This window comes from Syzygium oleosum, unplaced genomic scaffold (assembly GCF_021117445.2).
Source record: "Syzygium oleosum isolate NSW1041296 unplaced genomic scaffold, Sole_v2.1 Sole_v2.01, whole genome shotgun sequence".
NCBI lineage: Eukaryota > Viridiplantae > Streptophyta > Magnoliopsida > Myrtales > Myrtaceae > Syzygium > Syzygium oleosum.
The window spans coordinates 36072333-36094985 of record NW_026607485.1 but is presented as its reverse complement, the minus strand read 5'-3'; the positions used below and the strand labels follow the sequence as shown (position 1 = coordinate 36094985).

Genomic DNA, 22653 nt, shown 5'->3' with positions numbered 1-22653 from the left:
TCCTTCCATTAATTCATATTCAAAGATAACATTGAACATTTTCATATAGTCCAGTGACTAAATTGAACATGTACCAAAAATCTATGGACCACATTGAACAATTTAAAAGTTCAGGGACGATATTGCACATTAGGCTAAAGTTTAAAGACCATATTACACATTGAGACAAAGTTCATGGACCATTTTTATCATTTTCCCTTTTCAAAAAGGAGGCTAACTTGGGTTTTAATGTCCAAATATAACGTCCTGTAATCTTACCAAGATGTTTGCAAACAAAAACCAATAATTGATAAAAAGTTAATTGCAGAACTTATTGTTGCCGGTTGCCCATCATTCGGAAAAGGTGTCCAAAATGTGCACCGTTATTCTCTAAGAATAACGGTGCCGTTTTATTAGCAATTTAGCTTGGCCCAATCTCAAATGTCCTTCAAATTTTCTTTCATATAATCAAATCTTCTAAATTATTTAGTTTATGCAATCGACCTTCCCATCAATGCCATTACTTAGTCTGTGAAATTGCAAACATAAAGTATAGTCTGATGTGCTTCAAATCTTTGCTTCTTGATATTTGCTTATGTTTTTTTGCCTAAATTCATCGAATGAATGTCAGCCCCTTCAAGAAAGACTCCTTATAAGGACCAAGTTCGAAATTAACAAATAGGAAAAATACGTAGTCCCGATATTATTGATGAGACGATTACAATCTAGAAAGGATCATGAAATAGATTTAATGATGACCTAGAGTTAAAACTTGACTGCACAAGCTCAAATCAAACTCTCAAGAGCGAGAATTTGGTAAAATAAAAGAAATGAAATAAGAACTTGAATAAAATAAGTTAAATTTTGCAATTTGGTTGAGTGCTTGCCCTTTTTCTGTCTTTTTTTTGTCAAAGAAACATTTTATTTATTTCCACAGATATATAATAGAGATACGTAGTCCAACTGCAAATCAAGACTACAAAACAAGTTCCAGATAAGAAGATAAATCATCATAACAAGGTTATGAGTCATACGCTCAAAGAGCAGATATGGGGTTTCTTCAAACCAAAATTGACGATCAATCACCAAATTCATCTTCAGTAATGAACACACACTGAGATCTCTTTGCCTTTAGGCGGTGGATGCCTAGGTTTGGTGTCCCAAAACCATCGCAGTGCAGAGTAACAAGGTTGAACGCGCACATATATGACACATGTAATAGTGAAACTCACGCGAAAGTCCTCCGATCCCCTTCAAAATTGGACTTGTACACCAACGACCCGAGAAAAGCGAAACCCCAAAATCATATACGCAACAAAAAAAAAATCCAAATCTAGACTAGATCAAGATAGAAACCTCCCCAAAACAGGAGAGAGACACTTTTAGATATATACTAGATCAGAAGAGAAAAACTCCTCAAAATGGGAAGAAAGCAAGAAAGAGAGAATAAAGAACCAAATCAACCATAGAAAAAGGAAAAAGGGGGGGGAGTAAGAGGACTAGCTCAAATTCTCCCCTTCATGGAGGTTGAAGAAGAAAACTGTGTGAAAATAGGAGGGAGAGGAGAGAATCCTAGAGAGGAAAGGGAAAAAGCGTTCTCCTTTTTCTCTCTTAAAACGTCCTTTTTATAGTTACGAGTCTCTAAAATCTCACTTTCACGTTTAAAGACTTGTTTCCCAAGTTTGGATGTGTCCCCATGTTTTAGGCGTTGGTTCCACTAGCCAGTATCTATTTTTGGTAACAAGTTCACTAAGCACTTCTCCACGTGTGCCAATATGCTCCAACCCCATGTCTAGCCACGATTTTTATCACTTTTTTGGACCAGGAAATAACCGTCTCCGCACTTTCAATAAACTATAAAGGTTTGGCATCAGGTCAACCGTTTATACCACGTGTAAGCCTGTCATTTTTGTCACTTGTATTTTAGCCAACTCTACCACATGTCTGGCCATGATCTCATGCAATTCGAGGATCCGATCCTGGCTGAACTACCTATGCTTCTCTTTTTTTGTGTTGGCATTGTCTCAACCAGCCAATGTCGATCTTACACATGTTGAAACCTCCCTCTAGCCAAACCAATGCCAAGCACAATCCGGTGGGTATTATCTCCATAACATCCTAATTATAAAGTCGATATCTTGTTTAATATGGTTGATGCCCTTATCAAAATGACCAACATCTAAGCTAGGCATTTTTAGGTGCCAATAGTTGCTGATACTAAATAAGGCTACGTTTGGTAGTCGGAATAAAATTCAAGATATGATAGATTTTATCATATCCCGTGTTTGGTGTCTGCCCAAGATATGATAAAGTTGGATATAGCCCGGATAAAATTATCCCATGGGGGAGGTAGAATAAAGGTGGATAGAATTTCTAATATTCATAATATAAAAGTTAATTTTGTCGAATAAAAAACTAATTAAATTAATAAAATTAAAATAATATTTGAATATAAATAATATATGAATTTAATATAAAAAATTCAAAATAACAAAAAATAACAAATAATTTCATTTTTAATTTATTCTTATTTTTATTTATATATTCAAATTTTTTTATATCTTGTGATATAAATTTCATATATAAATCAATACTAATGTATTTATATTTATTACATATTTTAGTTATATTAGTATAGCTTACTATTTAATAAAAATTTATTAGAGAATGATGGAAGGGGAAAAAAGAAATAAAAAAACAAAATAATTAAAAAAGAGAAGGAAAAATAATAAAAAATAAGCAAATAAAAATGAAGTAGGTAAGAGTGTCATGAGAGAGATTTTTATAATCTCCGTTTATGCAATTCATGGGTTCATTTATACTAATATGACGTTCATAACAAATAATAAACATTGTAAGATGTGAAAATATCTGGCTTTATTTCTGTTATTCACCAAACAGTAGATAGGATATAGAAAATCCTTTAGATTTCAAATCATATCCTATCCAATCTTATCCTGACTAGAAATCCAGACGACCAAACGCAGCCTAAGACTATATGTTGGATAGTTCCAGTTCTATCCATATAGATGTAGTCCTCCCATTTAAAATCATATTTCCTATCAATTTACATAGTCTTAAATCGGAAAAAAGTTCTCTCTCTGACTCCCCCACCCCTTCTCTCTCCAAATCTGAGGTTGTGGACCTTAAAATCCGAGGCCCACAATTCCAAATATATGGGTCGATTTTCAATCTGATATGATGCAAATTCAGACTCCAAATGAAAGTGATGATGCTCTCCCTACCCAATCCCTCTTCATAGCAATGAGCATATATTTAGCTTTGTCCCCTCCAGCATGTGAGGAGGAACGTTTGAATAAAATGTGCAAGTTGGTGGTCACGACCAGCAGGGAATCGCAGCCCACCGAAAGCCCTTGTCATTCCCCAATGATCTTTTTCTGCACAACCAAAAGAAAAAACTGATTCAAAGAAGGTGGGCTTTGAGAATCTCTTAGATTGCTGGAAATCTAAGCACAAATTGACCAAGCCCTCCCATATATTCTATTGCATCTTTTGTTCTATGTCAGTACAATGCTCCACGTTCCTCCTTCTAGCGCCACGCCCTTCTTCGTACAAGCTCTGTGAACACATTAAGTCTAGAAATTCATGCGGTTGACCATCAAAACAGTTAGCACGTAGTTCGAAAGATCTGAGCGGGTGACCTCACGTTACATATCGTTACTTTTGTTTCTGTTCTTTAACTTTTTTCCTTCCCCTTTCGGCCATGTGGACATTTTAAAGCTCGTTTCTGGACCAACTTAATGAATACTAGATAGCAAAGACAAGATGCATATGAATTTAAATGATATCTACAATCGTCTGACCTCTTTATTGATCCAATTACCTTGATTCAGAAGATTTTGTTCAGGTGGCTCTACACCTAACTCCATGCAATAAATAATAAACTAAGTTCTATAAACTCGTGAATGACTGAACAAAAAATGGATATGCCCAAGTTGTTGAGCCCCATGTGGAATACAGTAGTCATTGTCCGAGATAGCTACTTTATCATGAGCTTGAGCATCTATGTAAAAGAAGGCCCACTTTTCGAAATTCCCTTCCAAAAGACATAAAGTATCTCTCTACTAGGCTTTTACTAGTCCACCCACATTAGCCGTCCCTATATATACATTGCGAACAAGAAAGCTCAACTACAACCACACCACACCACACCACTTTGAGCCTCTTCTAGATTTCTCCTCTCCGCCGCTGGCAAGCTCCCATTTGATCGAGTTCGGCCCCGGATTCAGTCTTGTGGTAATCGGGTTCTTGTCGGGCGCGCCAAGTCGAGAAAACCATTAAAAACATCTTTTTTCCCGAACTTAAAAAGTTTTTAAGTACCATTCCTAATTGGGAATCACCCTAAATTGATTTAGGGTTTTCGAGAGAGAGAGAGAGAATGGACAAGGTAACGAGATGCGCGTCGGAGCAAGGGGTGGTGATATTCAGCAAGAGCTCATGCTGCTTGTGCTATACGGTGACCATCCTGTTCCGGGACCTTGGGGTCCAACCCCGGGTGTACGACATCGACCACGACCCCGATTGTCGGGAGATAGAGAAGGCCCTGGTCAGGCTTGGTTGCAGCGCACCCGTGCCCGCAGTGTTCATAGGGGGCAAGCTCGTCGGGTCCACCAACGAAGTCATGTCCCTCCACCTCAGCGGCTCGCTCATCCCCTTGATCAGGCCCTACCAGGCCCAGCCTTCAGCAATCTAATCAAATCAAATTGATCGGGAGTGGTTACAGTCTCCCTAGATTGTTGGTGCAGCTATGTATGAAAGTGGATGTGTAAGTGTAACTTTTAGATGTGCAATTTGGGGAATAAGGTATAAGCTAGGGGTTTGCCTGATGATCAAGATCAATTTATGATAAGCTGGTTAGTGTTGTTATGAATTGTATGTATTGTGGGTGTGTTATTAGCGTTTTTAGTTGCTTGGAGTAGTGTTGTGGGCTAGTCCCTTTGATTTAGAAAATCTATATATAAAGAAATTAGCCAACATATATATTAAGTGTTCCTTCTTCTACATGGCCATTAATATTCATTTTATCCCACAAACACCAAATTATTCGATTTTCTCTCCATTTCGAAGTTTGTAGCCTTCGCAACAGCTTCATCGATGTTGCCCACGATTCTTAGTTGACATCCATTACTTGTATAGATGATTGAAAGGATACAGAGCATCAAAGGTATCCTGGCCTTCAAAGTTGTTTCAAGGGATGTTGTCACCAATTGGTACTAGGATGAAAAGCAGGAAAAGGGAAGAGTAACCAATTGGAATCCTAGCAAATGCACTGATGCTGCAAGAGAACTAACAAAGATTCGACACACACAATTGGGCTTGATACCCACAAAAATCCTAAACTTTCACTTTTGTCTCAATTTTACCTTTTGTCTTATAAAAAACCTCCAACTTTAGGCCATGTCCCAATTCTACCCTAAACTTTTTTTTGTCCCATAAAAAACCTCAACTTTAGGTCAAGTCCCAATTCTACCATAAATTTTTTTCATTTCATAAAAAACACTTAACTTTAGGTCCAATACCAATTTTACCCTAAACTTTTTTTTGTCTCATAAAAAAATCCCAGCTTTAGGTTCAGTTTCAATTTCACTCTAATTTTTTTGTATCATAAAATATTACTAACTTTTACTTGAGTTCCAAATCTGCTCTCCATTAACTCTTGGTCAAAATCTCCCTTAGTGATTTTGCACTCGTCAATCTTTCGTGCTTAGGAATGTTCCATCTCTCGCAGTTGAAGAGCTCGCGCTTGGGACACTTGAGCAGCTCGTGTTTGGTCGGTGAGCTTGCGCTCGGGATGATACAACTCGTGCTTGGGAGTTTTCCAAATCTTAATTATCAACGAGAAATTTCGGACGGAGAGTTAATGAGGGCAGATTTGTGATTCAAGTAAAAGTTTGTGGTTTCTTATGAAGCAGTAAAAATTTTAGGGTAAAATTGGAACAAGACGGTAAAATTGGGACAAGATCTAAAGTTTGGGGTATTTTATAGGACAAAAAAAGTTTAGGGTAAAATTAGGACATGACCTAAAATTGAAGGTTTTTTATGAGACAAAAAATAGTTTATGGTAAAATTGGGACTTGACCTAAAGTTGGAGGTCTTTTACTAGACAAAAGATAAAATTGGGATAAAAACTAAAGTTCGAGGTTTTTTAGGGTATTAAGTCCACACAATTGGCCAAAGTTGATGCTTACAGACCGTAAATAAACATAAAAAAACAAAAAGTTGAAGAGAGGAGAGTGGGAATTTTGGTGGTCTTCGACTGCTAGCGTCTTGATCGTTATTTTAGCATATGCCGAAAGGTGGTATATCGTTATTGGATGCACAAGCTGCATGTGAGCTCCGTGTATTTCAGCTTATAGATCACATAAGTCCGACACGAGACTTGTCCATATAAAGGGCTCGTACGCATTGTGCTCTTGTGCTGGGATTGTTTGGGAATTTTTTTATTATTTGGGGGGAGGCAAAAACAATTCCCTTATTGCAAATGGTGGGCAGAATGATAAATATATTCCTAAGCTTTTTCCGGATTGGAAATGGAAGGAATTACATTCCTTGCCTTTTGCATTGTTCATTCTTCATATTCGTTATTCTTCTTCTCTCTTCATTCCGGTGGTCGGTCAGAATGGAACTAAGTGATTTGATTGCCCATCGGGATTCGCATGCGTATTATTGTCGGCCCGACTGAGATCTTCATTTCTTTCAACTATGACCCACGCATGTCGGCGGATGGATTTTTGCGAAATTACTGTGCGAAAGGACCGTGTTGTCGTCTTTGTCATCAAAGAAAGTTTTCTCCTTTCAATCTTTGATTGATGGATTATATCTTCCTACGGAAGAATGCCAAAAGCGTTTCGATACCAAACAGTGATCGCATGCACATCCGGTTATCATTGTTCGCCTCCTCTACCGTCACATCACGGTCAAAGTCACAGCTAGTAATACCCTCCATCTGCTTCCAGTTCCGCCCTAACCCCTCTCTCTCTCTCTCTCTCTCTCTCTCTCTCTCTCTCTCTCTCTCTCTCTCTCTCACTCATGTTTGTGTGAAGAATCGAGTAGACTTGTACGAAGGATAAAATATTGGGGAGGACTAATTTGCCACATGGGCGGTAGGCCATTCTATTCAGCGCTTATCACATATTCCATAAATCTCTGCAGTCAAATTTTTTGAAACCTCCTTTCCTCTTTGTTAATTTTCTTTCCCCTTCCGTTACCAAGCACTTGACCGACTCTCTCTATACTCGTCTAGTTGTAAAGATTCACAGTTTTGTTCGGTTGCCATTGTACTACTTGAACAAGGACAGCTATGAACACACGAAATGCTTTCTTTTGGATCCCAGTGGTCTCTCTTAATCTCTCTCCTAAAGAATGAAACCCTAATCTACTTAGTGAAGTTCCATTCATGCAAAACATGACAAAAAGCAGAATGTTTGGTGCTTTGCTAGTTTGGCAATCCTAGAATTTATCAGCCAATGGGATACACTTAGGAAAAATCAGGACTCCTCCACTCCAACCTATAAGTGTATCTAATTCTCATCTCTTATATCCCAAGCTCACAAACCTCATTCAACTCCACTCTCCTTGATCATATTGTTCATATTTCTGTAGCTAGCTACCTTAACGACATCATGGGTGTGTTCACTTTCACAAATGAATACACTTCCCCAATCCCTCCGGCAAAATTGTTCAAGGCCCTGGTTTTGGACTCACATAACCTAATTCCCAAACTCATGCCTCAATCTATTAAGAGCATTGACCTCCTCCAAGGCGATGGAGGGGCTGGAAACATCAAGCAGATCAACTTCATTGAAGGTAATTATGCTTTTTTGCTGTATAAAATGTGCTTCTTTTCTAGCTTTAACAAAAATTAGGGCGTAGACAAGTATACTATGATACGATCTCCTTCTATTATATTCAAGTGGTCAACTTAGCAGCATGAAGAATCACGTGGATGAGCTGAACTTAAAGACATTCACGTACAAGTATACCATGATCAATCTTAAAGAGAAGTTTGAATCTATTGTTTACGAAGTCAAATTCAAGCCAACACAAGAAGGCGGGAGCAACAACAAGATGACAAGCACGTATTCAACAAAGGGAGATGTTGAGCTTAAAGAATAGGACGTAAGGCAGGCAAAGAGCAAGCCCTCGGAATGTACAAGGTCGCCGAAGCATACCTCCTCCAAAATCCTGACGCTTATGCTTGAAACTTCAAATTCTCTATTTAGTAATTTAAGAAGCCCTGCCAATAAGTTATCGTGATATATTCTATCTTTTATTGGAAGTATCCAAGTTCCTTTATTTCTGTGTGGCTGTCAACTTCCTTAAATTTGAATGGCAATAAAGATACACACTTTATGACTTCATTGTGAGCGATTCCTATAATTGAGTAGAGCCAACACTAAGGCTTGAGCTTTTTCCTAGTGAGGATTGGGCATGAACTTGTCCTATAACAAGTGCTTTCACGATATGGTCCATGGAGTCTCGTACAACTACTGCTGAGGGTTTCTTTGGTATGCATCATCCATTGAAACAAGTGCTAAGGGAAGTGTTGTGATATAACCATCGTGGAAGCTAAAAATCCGAGATCTTGCAAATTATGTCAACATGAAAATCTCCAGATAAATAACGATAGTCGAGGTATGCACAAGCTGGCTCGGACACCTCGGTTACTAAAAAAAAAAAAACGATAAAGGACACGCGTTGAATATTTCCTGCACCTAGATTAAATTTAAATTTTAAATATTTACAAATAAATAACTCATTTGAATGTAAAGACTCATCACACAAATCCGCACGTGCAAACAAAGGAACTCCACTGTTCGGCTATGATTTCCCCGTGCGTTTTCACTTCTGGAGACGTCCTTGAAGAAGTCAAACGCATGCACAGCCTCAAATGCACACACTCAGCCTCACAAATTCACGAGTTTCCATGTGGTTGCAGCGGCTCCTTCAAGAGCTCTCTCCACGGAGCCTTCACTATTTAACCACTGTGCAATGGAAGAGCCCACTTGCGGCGGCTCCCCACTTGGGAAAAAGAACATCCCAGGGCTACATTATTAGAAATTAAACCAAATTTGTTAGTACTTGTTTCCTTTTTGAGTCTGTTCGTATTTTCATATTTTGATAGATATTGTGAGATATTATTTCTAGTTGAAGATGGTTTATGGCTTACCACATATTGATCATCCCGATCAATTATGTGAAGGGTGTGTTATCGGCAAGCATTAGCGAATATTCGTGATGATTCCGATCAAACGGAGTTGAAAGATCAACCTTCACCTTCTTCTCCAACATCTTATTCAAGTTCATCAACACCATCCTCTTCAAATAGTGTCGATGAACCGCTAGTGCCAAGATCAAGAAGATTGTCTGAAATTTACGAAACTACCGAAGAGCTTCATCTTATATGTCTTCTTGCAGTTTATGAACCACTTGCTTATGATGATGCGGCCAAAGAAGAAAAGTGGAGGAAAGCCATGAACGAAGAAATTGAAGCCATCGAGAAAAATCAAACATGAGAGCTTGCTAATCTTCCAAAGGACAAGAAATCAATTGGTGTTAAATGGGTGTACAAGGCCAAGAAGAATGAGAAAGGTGAAGTAACAAGGTACAAAGCTAGATTAGTCGCAAGGGTACAAGCAAAAGCCGGAATCGACTGTGATGAAGTTTTTGCCCCTGTCATCCGCATGGAAACGATTAGATTGATTATTTCCATTGCTGCTCAAAATAATTGGCAGATTTATCAAATGGATGTCAAATCAGCATTCTTGAATGGCATCCTTGAAGAAGAAATTTATGTCGAACAACCCGAGGGGTTTGTTGTGAAAGGTTATGAAGGCAAAGTGCTAAGGCTGAAGAAAGCTCTATATGGGCTTAAACAAGCACCGAGAGCATGGAATTCCAGAATTGATACATATTTCAAGGCGAATGGATTCTCTCAATGTCCATACGAGCATGCACTCTATTTGAAGCAAGAAAAAGGTGATATTCTACTCGCCTGTTTATATGTTGATGATCTTGTTTTTACAGGAAATAATTCGGCGATGATTGATGCTTTTAAGGCATCGATGGTGAAAGAATTTGAGATGACCGATAATGGTCTCATGAATTATTTGCTTGGTATCGAAGTGAAGCAAAGTGCCGATGGGATTTTATAGAAGCTTGATTGGAAGTTTGAGATACTTGACATGCACGAGATCGGATATTATGTATAGTGTTGGAATTGTTAGTCGATACATGGAGAAGCCGAAATCATCTCATCTTAAAGCCACAAAGAGAATACTTCAGTACATCAAAGGTACTATTTCTCATGGTTTACACTATTATTGCTCTGAATCTTTCAAACTTAGAGCTTATTCGGATAGTGATTATGGTGGAGATATCGACGATCGAAAAAGCACCACGGGATTTGTATTTTTCTTGTGCGACACTGCTTTCACGTGGTCATCAAAGAAGCAATCAAGTGTTACTCTGTCGACATGTGAAGCTGAATATGTAGCTGCATCTTCATGCGTTTGTCATGCAATATAAAATCCAGTTTTTCATGAACGAAGTAAACATATCGATGTTCGATATCACTTCATCCTAGAACAGGTTAAAGAGAATGAAGTTGAAGTATTGCATGTGAAGACCGGAGATCAAGTAGCAGATATTTTTACTAAACCTCTCAAGATCGATGCTTTTCGAAAGTTCAAGAGCCTACTTGGAATGATCGATGGAAGAAAATTTGGTTTAGGGGGGAGTGTTAGAAATTAAACCAAATTTGTTAGTACTTATTTCCTTTTTGAGTCTGTTCGTATTTCCATATTTTGATAAATATTGTGAGATATTGTTTCTAGTTATATTTTAGGAAAGTTTCCTAAGTCAAGTAGGTTTCCTAATTAGAATAGGTTTCCTAGAAAGAGGCTTCCTATTCCGAATCAAACTATGGTCTATATATAGTATATTTCTCTTGTAATTGAGACATGCAATAGAAAGACGCGAATTGCGATTGTTTCACCTTCAAAAATTCCTTTCATCAAATCAATATTGTTGCCGTGCCTCTGACGCTCAACATACATAAAGAAAAGCTATTTTATTTTTATCTTTTTCTTTTCTTTTCTTCATCAGACCCTAGCTACCCACGTTTCTTGTCTCTTCTCTCATCAAGACCTCTTCATCCCTCAAAGTAATATTATAATAAAGTGACCCTCTTTTTGCTTTTAGTGCATGAGAGCTTTTCCCTCTCTCACGGCCAACCTTCGGCAAAGGTCAGTCAATCTCTAAAATTTCATTTTGCTGTTTTCATCCAATCAGGTCAGATTTCATAACGGCTTAAATTGGAGACATAATTTAACGGAAAACTCATTGAACACTTGCATATATGTTTACTTGAGCACATCACAAGGCTCTTAAAAAAGCTTCCCATGGATATGTTACTAGCCTTTATGATCGTGAGCTATTTTAGCCTATTTGTTAGGCATTTTTATTGTATATATTTCTTCCTAGTATAGAATCCTTCCTATTGTATATATCCTAATTAGGGTTTTCATATGTCCTATATATATAACAGGATTGAGCATTGTAAATGTACAGAAAACATATTCATTGAATACAAAAAGGAGAGTCTTTTTCTACAGCCTTTTAACTCCATCGCAGTATCAAATTGTATGGATTGCTATTGTCCTTTACTTTAAAGTAAATAAATTGAAGATGAAAGAAGATAGAGGTGTGAGTGCGCTTATTCGCGGAAGCCCACTCGAGCACACAAGATAGGTAAAGAGATTAAAAGAAAATCGACATTCCAATTCCAATAAAGGACAATATTAGAAATTGTGGAACTAGATTATAAGCCATTCAACTCATCTTATTCATATTCGATACTGGATTTCGATACACTCCAACTCTTCAAGCACTTGTGCACATCTCTAAGGAGTTCGTCCTCCGACAATGGGCTTACAACATAATTTTGCAGTTCCTAAAGTTGACCTTTTTGAAACAAGTATGTTAGGCTCTATAAAGTTGGTCTGGACACACCTCTCTTGTCTTCACTTTAGTTATCCAAAAAAAAATATTTCATTGACTATCAGAGTATGCATATCTTTAATAACAATCCAAATATTTTGATTTTGACTGATCTGTCACTCTAGAAATTAAGGTTTCATTAACTAGACCCGTGTCGATGTCAATTTATAAGATATGAGTAAATTAGGACTAACTCTACACTTTAAAAAACTTTCATCCATTCCATATTTAGGGTGGAATAATAACTTCCATTGACTATATTAGTTGTATGGACATGCAATTGAAAATTTGGATTTATATATATTTTTTTAAAGATAGTATAGGAAAAGTTTTGATAAAAATGCAAGTATCTTCTGTCACGATTTGAAACAAATTTTGGTTTTGTCCAGCACCAATTAGTAAAAATGATTTGATTTGGTTTGAGTTTTTATCAAATCGTATTTCAACGTTTTGCTTTGATTTGGCCTTCAAACCACACCTAACTGCAACCTCATCACCCCCACTCACAAATCCTCACATAAATGTATATACAAAATACGTGTTGTGCCTTGGGACGAAACCACCTTGATAAGCAACCCCATAATTTATGGTTCTTTTTCCCTCCGGACACACGTAGAACGCTAAACATGTGTACGACGGAACAACATTCATATCTAAATCGACATGACGATGTTAAAGAACACTTATGCCATTTCAAATTAGAGTGATGCATTTTAAAACTATACCAATGCCAGAGATACACGACCAAAACAAACAATATTAGATAAGGTCACCAAAAATGAAAGTTCACTTCCACATGCTAACCCGCAACCATTAATATTTGTTTTAATACTTAGAAAAAATTATGAAAAGACTTAGCAAAATTCAATGAAAGGAAGAGAGCGAGAGTTAAAAAATGAGAGATAATTGTTCAAATCAAACTGTCCACTCACTTGGCAACAGTTGGTACAATAATGCTGCATTTCCCTCCTCAGGCTATCGCATGAAGGGCAGATCGCAGAGCAGAAGGAAGAAGCGACACTCTTCAATCATCTCTCTCTGTTCAACAATGGATGTCACCACCGCAACTACAAGTGCAACGACGGAGGCGAAGCTGGTGTTCCTGTTTTACCTGGCCCGCTAGGACTAGGGCTAGGGCTTTTGCCTGTGACAATGTGCAGCTTAGGGATCAGTGAGCAGTGTGTAAACTGTGTATGTAGTCTTCAGCGTATATGTGGTCCGCGTGCTTTTGCTTTATGCATAAGATATGTAAGTGAAAAAACAAAAGACTAAAAAGAAGCAAAATAAAGAGGAAAAAGAAAAATAACGCCAACAGAAATTGCAGAAAATCTTATGTTTGCCAAGATAAAAAAAAATTGGAAGAGATATAATTTTGCAAATAAATGAAAAACGAACAAAATCACAAAAGGAAAAAAAGTGAAATGTATCACTGAGGTTACGGAGGAATTAGAAATGCTTGTTTCGCTCTCTTCTTTTTTTTCAGATAAAGGCTTAAATTTTCTCCTTGTATATTTTTTTTTAATTTAGAGAACGAACAGCTTTGTGGATGAACGAAGGGGAAGTTCGGTCCAACCTCAGGAGAGTGTTAAAATGAGATTTCGGATTAGTTCTGGATCATGCGTCGCTGTCGCCATCGCTCGAGCTTGATCTCTCCTTTTCTTCATCCCCAAAAAGAAGGTTTGCTTCGTTTTCTTTTGTCAGAAATGGAGAGCGACGGCATTCTTTGTTTACCAGTGCAGGCTGGGCTTGAATTTTCATGGTGGTTCTATCTGCGACGACCATCGTGGGGGAAAGAAAGAGAGAGAAATTGACTAGGGGTTCGTACTTTGTCGAAGACAACGATGGGCTGAAGAGTCTTATTGGGCTGAACTAGTAACTCAACATGAAAGGGATTACGGGCCTCGAAAAACACTTCAAATTACTGCAAGCCCAACTCCAAGCTCGAGCTTGTAGAGAACGGATTGAATCATAGTTATTTGCATTAACCGTCACCTGTATGTCTGAGGTTAGTGACGTTGTTGCTGCAGACCCAACAAGAGATAAAAGTACCAAAAAAGTCATAATAAACTTATTGCATTAGTATCAATTTAGTCCTAAACTTTTCAATTTGATCAATTTTAGCCCTAAACCTTTTCGCATTGATACCAATTCAGTCCATCCAATCAATTTAGGCTAGAAATCCCTGACATGGATGCCAGCGTGGACAAAATTCATAATTTTTTAATCATTTTTCAGAATTTTTAATATTTTTTCTCTTTTCTTTTCTTTCTTTTTTCTTTTTCTAGAAATCGTTGGTCGGTGAGGTCACCGGCCGACCATCGCCTGGTTTGGGCGAGGGCGTCGCAACCCTTGCCGGCCAACAGACAAGGGTTTTGGCCCTCGCCCAGATGAAGCGAGGGTCGTCGGCCCTTGCTTGTGGCCGGTGATTGTTGGCCGGCAACCTCGCCAACCAATAGTTTCTAGAAAAAGAAAAAAGAAAAGAAAGAAAAGAGAAAAAAAGAAAAAAAATACTAAAAAATCTGAAAAAATTATTAAAAAAATTATAAATTTTATCCACGTCACCGCCGGTGGTGCCACGTAGGCCCGCTGACATCTACGTCAGCGATTTCTGACCTAAATTGACTGGATAGACTGAATTGGTACCAATGCGAAAAGGTTTATGACTAAATTGGTCCAATTGAAAGGTTTATGACTGAATTAGTACTAATGCAATAAGTTTAAAAAATTTTCGATACTTTTCCCCCCAACAAGATGCTAATAGCTAGAAAATCACTGCAAGAGAAAGAGACAATGCAACACAGGCCTTTCATAGTTTCTACTTACAAATGAGAATCGAATTACCACTAGATCAATGCCTTGGTAGCGCTAGAGATTTATGAGCATAAAAAAACATTAGACTGCAAAAAAATGGATTTTCCATTTTGCAATGATTAGCATTTCTGCAATTTGTAATTTACAAGTAATATCCTTCTTGGATTTCAGTTGTTTCATTTGGAAACCATTACTAGGTTTAGTCGTTTCAATTGGAAAGTAGTATATATTTAGCGAAAGAAATAGATCCATAACGTGATGATGAATCGGCAAATTTGCCATGACGTGGAGCAATGGGATATAAGGATATTTTAATGAGTTAATACCACGAAAAATCCCAAATTAGTACACCTATGACAAATTTACCCCAAACTAATTTTTTGACCACAAAAAATACAAATTGATACATCTGTGACAATTTTACCCCAAAGTTAGTTTCCGTTAAATTTTACTATCAAATTTATGAGTCGTATGAAACGTGGCAGTTAACGGGTGTACTAGTTTGGGGTTTTACTCCTTTGTTTGTCATAGGTGTATAAGTTCATGTTTTTTCATGGTATTAATTTGATTTAATGTAGGATAAAATTATCACAAATGTACTATTTTTGGGTTTTTATGGTAAAAAAATTAGTTTGAGATAAATTTATCACAAGTGTACCGGTTTGGGATTTTTTATGGTAAAAAAAATTAGTTTGGGGTAAATTTATCACATGTGTACCAGTTTGGGGTTTTTATGGTATTAACCCTATATTAATAAATATTATCATTCAATTGAAAGCACATTTCTATGATGAAAAATGATTAATTTATAAGAAATTTCCATAAATCTGATTTGTTGTGTTATTTAGAAAAATTAGTTAATGCATGTGTTTTCATTAATAACATCAAATCTATGATTTAACAATTGCGTTGATAATGAAAATATTTTGCATTCGTCTAATTTTTTAGTGGTACGACATCGATTTTAGGAAAATATTTTCAAATCATTTATTTTTCTAGTCATTTGAATATATTTCGATATATATTACAATTTCATCCCTACGCTTTAATATTTTATTTTATTTTTTGGTCAAATACACTTTAATATTTAATTTAAGAACACTTAAGTTAGCTTAGCTTCGCCAGATAGACATCTCGTCGTCCACTCCGCCATATCCCTCTCTCTCTCTCTCTCTCTCTCTTCCATGATGGACATTGCCGCTGATTGGAGACGGAGCCGGTGTTCCTGTCCTCCGTGGGCCGCCACAATAGCCGACCCGAAGCTTGCCTTGCCGCCTCATTCTCCATTTCAAATTGCAAAACCACGTTTAAGCCGAAGATATTTTCCTCCCTCTCCTCCCCCTCCTCCCTCTGCAAACCTCCTCTGTCTACGAACCCTCTTCATTCTCTCTCTCCAAGAATCGTTCAACTTCAACCCACACTCTCTTTCTCTCCAAGAAAACCAAGAAACCCTTTGATAGATACTTGCGAACTCCGTCATTGTTGGCGTCTTTGATGGCTGAGCGCTGGCAAACAGAGATAGCCAAGATGGCTGACCCGGCTGCTCGGCTCGTGAGCTACTCCAAGAGGCGCAAGGGTCTCTTCAATAAGGCCTTCAAGCTCTGCTGTCTCTAAGGTGCCTGCACAGTAGTGGTTGTCTTCTCCCCCGCCGACAAGCCTTGCTCTTTCGGCAACCCATCGGCCGAAAGAGTAATCCATGACTACCTCCGAGCTGGAGGCGGCGACAGCAACGGCGACGTGATGCTGTCGATGGGTCTAACCAAGTAGGCGGAATGGATCGAAACGGAGTGGGCCACTTACGCGATTGAGGAGGACCTCGAGCCCCTGATTCTTAAGTGCGAAGCCGTCCGTGATTGTGTGCGTGAAAAGCTGAAGGCGTTGGGGAATGATTCGCAAGTCAAGGTCGGTGCGAGCGATTCACACAAATTGAGCGACGAGGAGATAGATTCAATATTCGAGAGTCTCAAAGGTCAAATCCCAACGCTTGCGGCTCTCTTGACAGAAGGTGATGGTTTCTTGACTTCCCCGGATAGGGGTGAGCGGTTCCAGGTTCCGGGTAGGTTTTGCCCGGAACCTGAAACCTACCCTCGGGTACAGGTTCCTCAAAATGAGGAACCTGGAACCTACCCGTAAGAACGTGGAACGTGGAACCTACCCTGTCACAGGTTCCAGGGTCCAACATGTTCCTTTTTATTTATTTCATTTTTAGTTAAACAAAACGAAAAATGAATGCAATAATACCGAATAAGAGAGAATACAAAACAAACAAAATTATCAACAGAGGAAACAGAATTGGCTGCTATTTGGCAAGGAATTTCATTAGATAAAAGAGAGGAAACATAACAAAAGTCACTAGACTTGTCACCAAGTTTCAGTCACTAGACTTGTTAGAGGACATCACAAAATGAAATGGATGCTGCTGCCGTGCAAGAGGACATCATGAACAACACACTTCAGAAAATTATGTAACCCAACACCATCTTCAGAAATCACAAACCAATGTGCATCCTGACAGTCCAGCAAACCGGATCCCTATGTTCTCCATAATCGGCCAGTAATGAAATGAGGAGGCACACAGACATAGACTCAAATCGCGGGAGAATGAATGCGATATAGATGAATCGAAGACTAATGTTGCGATTCAAGTAATGAAATGGGCAACCAAGTGTTTTGGTTCAAAAGTTTTTCCTTAAAAATAAACATAGCTTCATTCAGACATTATTACAAACATATGGTGGTCAGTTCGTACATATGGCACAGAGACAAGCTTGTGTGAGTCTGGTTCAAACATTTGGTAGAGCATGTGGTATGCACGTGGTAAGGAGAAAGAATTTAACATTTTCCGAACTCGGACTCAGATCTAGACCCAAAGAAAATCATTCCGAGACAAACGAAAACTACCACGTCAACCGACCCAAACTCAGCACCCCTATGGATCCCAAGACAAGGAACTGAGCCACGACACCAAACACCCAATAAGAGCATCTCGATCACAGCAGCTGGATTTCCCCCCAATTCAGCACCATGGCACCAAGGACCACCATGATTACCCCCAACTCAGCTTGCTCTCCCTAGAAGCTACTCGAAATGCTCCACACGCGAGAAGCTCGGAGCACTGACTAGCGCTTCCAGACACGCACCGGTCGACCCGTTTCGCAGCCAAACACGAGGTAAAAGACTAAAATCGACTGACCGAACCGAACCGAAAACGAACGACGACCATCATTTGAGCTGAAATCGAGCTCGGCGCTCGACATCGCGGAAGGGAAAATCGAACAGCGCGCAGAAATCAGAGAGAACAACGCCGGAAGCGCACCTCGGGCTGATCTGAGGCGATTGCCGGAGGAATCCGCCAGGAAATGCAGGGGTCCGCAGCCGCGAGACGGAGGGCCGGCGAATGGTGAGGAAATCGTCGCTTCTCGCCGGAGATTCGTTCGATTGCGAGAGTGTAGAGAGAGAGAGGCGTGTGTGTGAGAGTGAGTGAGTCTGTGGATGGGTTTGGGGGGTGCGCGTGTGTGGCGAAACGGATGCTTTGGAATTTCAAAGGTGTGATTCAAGAGGAGCAGGGAGCATTTGGGAATTATTGAATTAGGGTTTCTTCCGATTCCGGGTTCCGGTTACCGGTTCTGGTTCCAGGTTCCGGTTCCGGTTCCTATAGGAACTGGGAACCGGAACCGGAACAGCCGGTTCCTAAAAATGGGGAACCGGGAACCGAACCCTCTGTCCATGTAACCTGGAACCGAACCGGATCCACCGGGTCCGATTCTCCGATTTCCGGTTCTACCCTGGAACCACGCTCACCCCTACCCCGGAGAACCCGACCACCGGTGATGGAAGTTTGGCAGTGGAACCCACTCCCGCGCTCTTCAATCTTGGGGATTATGGGTTTGATCTAGACGACTTTATCAATCTCTTCAAGGACTTCGATGGCCACAGCAATGGTTTCTTGACTTCGCTGGAGAACCTGGCCGCCGGCGATGGAAGTTTGGCAGTGGAGCCCACTCTCGAATCTTGGGGATTATGGGTTTGATCCAGAGGAATTTCTCAATCTCTTCGAGGACTTCAATGGCCATGGGGATGGTTTCTTGACTTTGCCGAAGAACCTGGCTGCCGGCGATGGAAGTTTGATAGTGGAGCCCACTCCGTTAGCCTCTTATCTTGGGGATTATGGGTTTGATTCTCCGTCAGCCTCTTATCTTGGGGATTATGGGTTTGATTCGGAGGACCTTTCCGATCTCTTCGAGGACTTCGACGGCCATGGCGATGGTTTCTTGACTTCGCCGGAGGACTCGGCCGCTGTCATTGGAAGTTTGGCAGTTAAACCCACTCTCGCGCCCTCCAATCTTGGGGATTATGGGTTTGATCCATATGACTTTCTCAATCTCTTTGACAGCCACGACAATGGTTTCTTGACTTCGCCGGAGGACTCAACCGTTGGTGGCGGAACTCAGGAGTGAATATGTGACATATGGAATTTTTGAAATAGTATTTATGTGATATTCAGAAATTTCCATTTCCAATAATAATACTTAGATCATAAAGCTAAGTATTATTTTGTTTGGAATTCGGCGGACACGTAGAAATCTTAGTTTGGACTGTAAATTTGTGAGATGCGGAGAATAATTTTCGGGAACGTAATCGTTTTGAGTTCGACGTATTGAAAATCTAAAAATTTCTAAACATTGATGTGTACATTAGTAGTAGCATGGTGTTAATTAATATACCATCGTTGATGGATGATATTATTAGTTAAACTTTACTTAATTAGTGATAACCATTGGTGATATAAAGGGAGGAAATTTTGTTTTTATTTTTAATTCCTCACAAAACCCCTCTTAAGACATTAAGAACTCACGTGGCACTTGGGGAATTTATGCATGGCCACATGCCACATTTAGAGACCAATTGCATGGCCACATGCCATTCTTAAGCTAAGCTTCTTGCACTAACTCGACACATAACCATAAGCCATCATTACCTTGGTTATTAATCATCCCTAATGTGTATTGACTTCTCACACACTTGGCCATAGATTAAGTAAAGATTTGCCACTTGTGACTTCATGCATTCTTAATCCTAAAATCTACTCCTACACTTCACTTTCATCTTGCTAACATGGGAGAGAGTTTTTCATTTTGGCTGTTACTCCATTCTTCACCTTCAACTCTCAAAGATAATCTACATTTACCACTACCCGATCCAAGATATGCAAGGTGGTTTTAATTTTGGGTGTTTAGATTTTGCACAAGGTAAGTGAAGACTCTAGAGTTAAGATAGTTCAATCTACTTGACACTTTTAACTTGGATGGTTGTGATATGCTATTTTGATGTGTGACAATAGGGAGAATATGGTGATCTATGAAATTGTTTGATTGATCTCAAGCATGTTAAAAATGGGTGTGATTTGTTTCTTTAAAGTGTGGTATAATTGGCAAGTATAACTGTTAAATCTGAACATGGAAATATCATCCTTGAGGTGATTGTGGAATTCGCCTTGCTGGTCTTATGCATGTTTAAAAGGAAGATGATCGTTTTACTTAAGGTGCAGTACATTTAGTGAATGGAAATGATGAATCTGAACTTGGAAAAGTCATATTTGTAAGTTTAAACTTAACCGTTGTTTGTAAAATCTATTGATTTATGAACTGAATAGACTTTACTCTTTAAATCTGGATATATCTATTCCTAAACTCGAATAGACTTTACTTTCAGAATTTGCACATATTTACTTCCGAATCCGAACAGATTTTACTCTATGAATTTGAATTTGTTTACTTTTGAACCAAAATTTACTCTCTGAATTTAAACAACTTTACTTATGAACCAGAACATATTTTACTCTTAGAATATGGACATGTTTACTTCTGAACCCGAACAAATTTTACGAGCAGATTTTAATCTCCGAATCTGAACCCGAGTAGATTTTACTTTCTAAGCTTGAAAATATCTATTTTCTAAATTTGAAAGTATTCAATTGTTTTAGAAATACTCATTTGATTGTCCAACCCCAGAAATACTCATTTGGATGTCCAGATTTACGTTTAGACTTTAACCTAGAATATAGTCATTGACTTGCTCGGAGCCACTTTCGAATTATATCCAACTTCTAAGGCTCCGTTTATTTCGCGAAAAATATTTTCCATAATTTCCGGTGTTCGGGGGGCTAAAAATAAGTAGTCAAGGGAAATATTTTTCGGTCAATGAAAAATTTCCTTCTATAACAGGGGAAAATGATTTCCTTTCCTAAAAGGAAGGAAAACATTTTCCTATCTCCCCTCTTTATCACGCGTCCTCTCCTCCTCTCTGCAGAGTTGCTCATTTTCCCCATTGTTCTCACGCAACCTAAGGTTTTCATCTCTAGAGCCGCTCCTCCTTCGCTGCCTCGCGCTTCGTCTGCTCCTCCTCTGCCATTGCCTCACACGTCCTCTTGTCCTTTGTCTCCTCCCTTGTCTCGTCCCACGAAGAAGTAATTTCCCCAGATCTGGCGAGCTCGCGAGTCGACGGCGAGTGAGGCCGAGCCTTGCCTCATCAGATCTGGCGAGGTGAGGCTAGGCTTGGCTTCGCCCGAGGCCGCCTCACTTGCCCGAGGCCGGCGAGCTCAAGCGAGGTCGAGCCTAGCCTCGCCTCGTCCTCTTGTCCTTCATCTTGTCCCATATAGAAGTAATTCCCCAAATCTGGCAAGCTCGCAAATCGACGGTGAGCAAGGTCGAGCCTTGCCTCACCTCGCCTCGCCTCGCCTGAGGCCGCCTTGCTTGCCCAAGGCCGGTGAGCTGAAGCAAGGTCAAGCCTAGCCTCGCCTCGCCAGATCTGATAATGCGTGGCCTCGCTCGAGACCGGCGAGGTGAGGCCGGTCGCCAGCCACGGCGAGCCTCGCCGGCCTTGGGCGAGCAAGGTCAAGCCTCACCTGTGGCCAGTTGCCAGCCATCATTGTGGTTGGCGACTGGTAGAGGAAGAAAGAAAGGGAAAAAAAAAGAGAAACAACAAAAAAGAAAAGAAAAGAAATATTAAAACTTTTAAAAAATTAGTGCATGAAGGAAAATATTTTCTATACCGAATGGCGGAAAATATTTTCTAGTTCATTTTGAGATTTCAAATGAACACCAAAAAATATTGTTATTTTTCTGGAAAATAGCTTCTTGGAAAACATTTTCCAGAATCGTCATATTTTTTGCGAAACAAACAAAGCCTAAATGTATTTATCTCATGAATCTTATCACATATCGCTTCTTACTTGTTTGTTTGACTAAGATCTCATTTCTTTAAGGAATATGTGGTGGATTAAAAAGGTGCATATGTGTATTGAAATACTTGTAAATACTTAGTGTCATGACCAGTACAAAGTTACATGTATGTGTTAGTAAGCTTCATGACCCATATGATGTTGATAAGCTTCATGACCAGTATGAAGTCACTTGTGTGTATTGGTGATCTTCATGATAAGTACGAATTCATTTGTGTATATCAATAAGCTTCATGAACCGTATGGAGTTACCTGTATATGTTGGTAAGCTTCATGACTCGTATGAAGCTCTTCATGACCAATATGAAGTTGGTAAGCTTCATGACTAGTATGAACTCATATGTATCTGTCAGTGAGCTTCATGACCAGTATGAACTTATCTATGTCTATGGGTAAGCTTCATGATCAATAGGGAATAAATATCCCTCTATATGTGATAATGTGTACGTCATAAGAGAATATTTCATTTGCTTATATTTGAGTGAATGATCTTAAGCACTATTGTTGTTGATTTCCATTGATATGAGAAGACAAAATAATTACTCATGCATTGTCTTATATGAATATTTTGTAATTGTCTTGAACTCGCGTTGTTTGTTGAT

At 39.2% G+C, this 22653-nt stretch overlaps 2 protein-coding genes and 1 pseudogene across 2 annotated transcripts; all 3 read left to right on the top strand.

Annotated features, from left to right (window-relative positions):
- Positions 1-4141: 4141 nt before the first annotated feature.
- On the top strand, positions 4142-4986 carry LOC115678907 (glutaredoxin-C13-like). Its single transcript, XM_056316231.1, has 2 exons — positions 4142-4250; positions 4368-4986. The coding sequence occupies exon 2, from the start codon at positions 4379-4381 to the stop codon at positions 4691-4693; it is 315 nt and encodes a 104-aa protein (XP_056172206.1). The 5' UTR covers positions 4142-4250; positions 4368-4378; the 3' UTR covers positions 4694-4986.
- Positions 4987-7321: 2335 nt separating this feature from the next.
- On the top strand, positions 7322-8234 carry LOC115678901 (major strawberry allergen Fra a 1-2-like). Its single transcript, XM_030602392.2, has 2 exons — positions 7322-7825; positions 7914-8234. Exons 1-2 carry the CDS (start codon positions 7623-7625, stop codon positions 8113-8115), a joined length of 405 nt encoding a protein of 134 aa, XP_030458252.2. The 5' UTR covers positions 7322-7622; the 3' UTR covers positions 8116-8234.
- Positions 8235-16005: 7771 nt separating this feature from the next.
- On the top strand, positions 16006-19441 carry LOC115680861 (uncharacterized; annotated as a pseudogene).
- The last annotated feature ends 3212 nt before the right edge of the window (positions 19442-22653 follow it).